Below are 3218 nucleotides of genomic sequence, written 5' to 3'. Positions count from 1 at the left end.
GCTGGCCCCGGCAGACACGCATAAAGGTAGTTAGCGTGGAGGGGAAACGGAAGTGAAAGTAGAAGTGAGGAAAGTGAAAGGCATTTCCGCAGACGAAACCGAACCGAGCAAGAGCACAAAAAGCACAATACAAAGGGAACAAAAAGGTAATCATCTAAGCGCGATGGGCGCCCTAAAGTAGGCGGCAAAAAACTGAAACAAATGAGTCTCTATAAATACACACGTAGCAATGCCCCATTCACATTCGCATTCCTCATTCTCTGTTTTCCATTTCCCATTTTACCATTTCCCACATCCATCCACCCGGATCCGAAAGTTATAGCAAGTCACCGGGAAAAGAAAGAAAACTTTTCGCTATGTGGGTGTCTGGGTATTTGTGTCTGTGACACAATGAAAAATGCAAAGCGCAAATGAGTTGAAAACTTTGCCATAAGTTTGTGTGCGTACGACGTGCAATCGCAAAATTAAAGGCGACTTTTAGGCTTCTTACAAAATCTGAGAACTTTGTTCAACAGATACGCGTAGACATTACAGGCCAATTTTGAGTGGGTACATTAGCTTTCAAACTTAGCCTCGTCAAAGGGAATATTTGCTTGCCTTTCTAGGCTTAGTTTTTTGGACAGAATACAATGCAGTATTTGAAGGAGGAGAGCTTTTAGTATAGGTACAAAGGGAATATTAAAACATAAATAAATAATAAATAGTTAAGGTACCATTAATATTTTGCCCTTCTAGAGAGCATCTAATTATCGCCTTTCAGAGAGCTTTCACTTTCGAAACGGGAAGTTCCCTGAAAAAGGGCTGTTTATCAGTGACAAGCCAAGGGCAACAGAGACATGGGACTTATAGCCGCTTTTCGCGGAGGTTCGTTAGCTCGTGCTGCAAAATGTTAAGTAAACATTGGGAGGCGGAAACGCAAATATTATTTGCATTTTACTCGACATGTTTTTAATGTGCTGAATAAATATCACCGCTTACAAACGATAAGAATTAAAGCGGTTCCAGTTTAGAGATCCGTTTCGGCCTTCTTGGCAGCCAGCTTTTGCAGCAAAGTCAAGAAGCTGAAGGCCTGCGTTATAACCTAAAGGGCAAGGTAATTATTTAAAGACGATATGGGATTTTAAAGCCTTACCGATCTCAAACGATTCACATCCATCACGTAAAACTTGCCGGCGGTCACGTGGACGGCGCGTCGGCTGTTGACCAAGAAGATGAGGATGTCCTGGCGGATGAAGTGGGCGTGCTTCCACCAGGATCCCCGCCAGAAGGAGTCGCCCGATCGAATGCTATGCCGACTCAGCAACTCGCCGCAATAGGTGAACATCAGCAGCTCGAAGAGTGTGAGTCCCAGGTACTGCAGTTGGTTGACAATCCGCAGGACCTCCCGCGTTCCCGACACCCCCACAAAGACCAGGAGGCACAGCTGGATGGTGATCTGCAGGGACTTGACCAGACAGTACGGGCTGAAGAGGTTCTCCAGCTCCACGGAACAGTGCAGAATGAAGCGATGCAAGCGGACGCATTCCACCAGGGCACTGTGAAACACGTTTCCATGACCAGGACATCGGCGTCTCGCCGAAACCATCAGCAGATCAGTGGGGTGCTCCTGCAGCACGGCATACTGATTCAACTCCCTGGTTGCGTCCTCCAACAGCATCTCATCTTGCAGTAAACTGAAATGTTAAATAATGTTGGTAAATAAAAAGTGATTATTTAAAAATATTTGACCTGAATTTTACAAATTTCTCAGTGATTTTGAGTTTTATATCTATATAATAAATTTCTATAATTCAGTTAATTTTTGAAAAATAACAGCAATTTTTTTTATTTATGTCCTACATTTTTAAAAATTTTCATTAAATATAACAAAAAAACCGAATATTTTATTAGGTTCATAAATTGACTTTATATGTGCAAAGTAGACTTTTGTATTTCAAATTTACAATTTGAGATCTACAAACTAACAACTAAAATAATTTAAAAGATTTCAAAATATAAATATTTTCAAGAGACAATAAAAACCAAGCCCAAATTAATGAAGTGTCCATTATATTTTGTCAAAATAATAATATAAAATACAAACCTCAGGCCATTTACCGACTCGCCGGCCAGCAGCTTGGCATGGGCATCCAGGTTCTTCAGGCTGCAGTAGAGCACATCGAACTGGGCCAGGAGCAGCAGGCTGAGGGTGACGAACAGCGATCCCCCGAAGCCAAAGGTCACGCCCACGAGGACCTGGCCGAAAAGCTGGGTGGCATACACCGCCGAATAGGTGACGGGGGCAAGGGCGTCAAAGGGATACCAGCACTGCAGCGGCAGCATGCGGATGCCCAGCATCAGGGGCGAAACGCCCCAGGAGATCACGCCCAGCAGGCAGGCCATTATCCACACGGCCGTGAAGTTCCAGGACTTCCTGAAGGCCGCATACGAGCTCACAAAGGTCACCCCGGCCAGCGAGTGGTGGCGATACTCGCGGTTTATGTGCTCCATGTAGGCCAGGAGGCGTCGCGAGCGCAGGCACCAGTAGATGGTTCCGTAGCCCGTGAAAAAGTATATTATGGTCATGGTGAGGGCATCGGTAATGGCCTGCAGCTCGCCCGTTGGCAGGACATCCAGTGTGGTTTTGGTGAACAGCACTCCCAAATGCAGCGATGTGAAAATCACCATTGAGCAGTAGGCTTTGGCCAGAAGTTTTCCGCCCATTCGCAGCCATTTTGGCCACCATTCGGGCAGCCTGGGCGAGGGTTTCATGCCCATCGCCAGCTGCAGACCCATCAGCAGGCGAAAGAGATTCGATTCCCTCGCCGGATCCAGGCTAATATCATACCTGATGTCCGCATCGACGTTGCCGTGGAACTGAAGACTGGCCATCTAGACCGACTACTTATGGACTGCTTGAGTCCTTCGGAGCTCCTATTTAAAGGAGCCTAAATTTATGCATTAATGAGCTTTTAAAAGTTTTCCTCCAATGGAAAGGTGTCCGACTGGGCGTGGCTCATAATTTACCAACTAAATGCCTAATTGCCCCTGAAAAGCCGTTCGGCAAAGTTGGCGAATATTTCGAAATATGAAGCTCAATTTTAACACGAAGTGTACTTAGAAATTGGAAAAAAGTTCAAGGTTCTTCTTAGAAGCAAAGAAGGGTTAATGCGGTTCATCTATGTAGAATGTCTGCTTACTTTTGTTACAATCAAAGGTGTCTGGGTGGGCGGGGCTCA

At 45.4% G+C, this 3218-nt stretch overlaps 1 protein-coding gene across 1 annotated transcript; it reads right to left on the bottom strand.

The window, feature by feature from the left end:
* Positions 1 to 942: 942 nt before the first annotated feature.
* Positions 943 to 2871, bottom strand: Or85e (Odorant receptor 85e). Its single transcript, XM_017148113.3, has 3 exons — positions 2084 to 2871; positions 1133 to 1673; positions 943 to 1081 (listed from the first exon to the last, which is right to left on the bottom strand). Exons 1-3 carry the CDS (start codon positions 2869 to 2871, stop codon positions 1007 to 1009), a joined length of 1404 nt encoding a protein of 467 aa, XP_017003602.2. The 3' UTR covers positions 943 to 1006.
* Between the last annotated feature and the right edge of the window lie 347 nt (positions 2872 to 3218).

This window comes from Drosophila takahashii, chromosome 3R (assembly GCF_030179915.1).
Source record: "Drosophila takahashii strain IR98-3 E-12201 chromosome 3R, DtakHiC1v2, whole genome shotgun sequence".
Taxonomy (NCBI): domain Eukaryota; kingdom Metazoa; phylum Arthropoda; class Insecta; order Diptera; family Drosophilidae; genus Drosophila; species Drosophila takahashii.
This window is presented reverse-complemented; position numbering and strand designations above follow the sequence as displayed.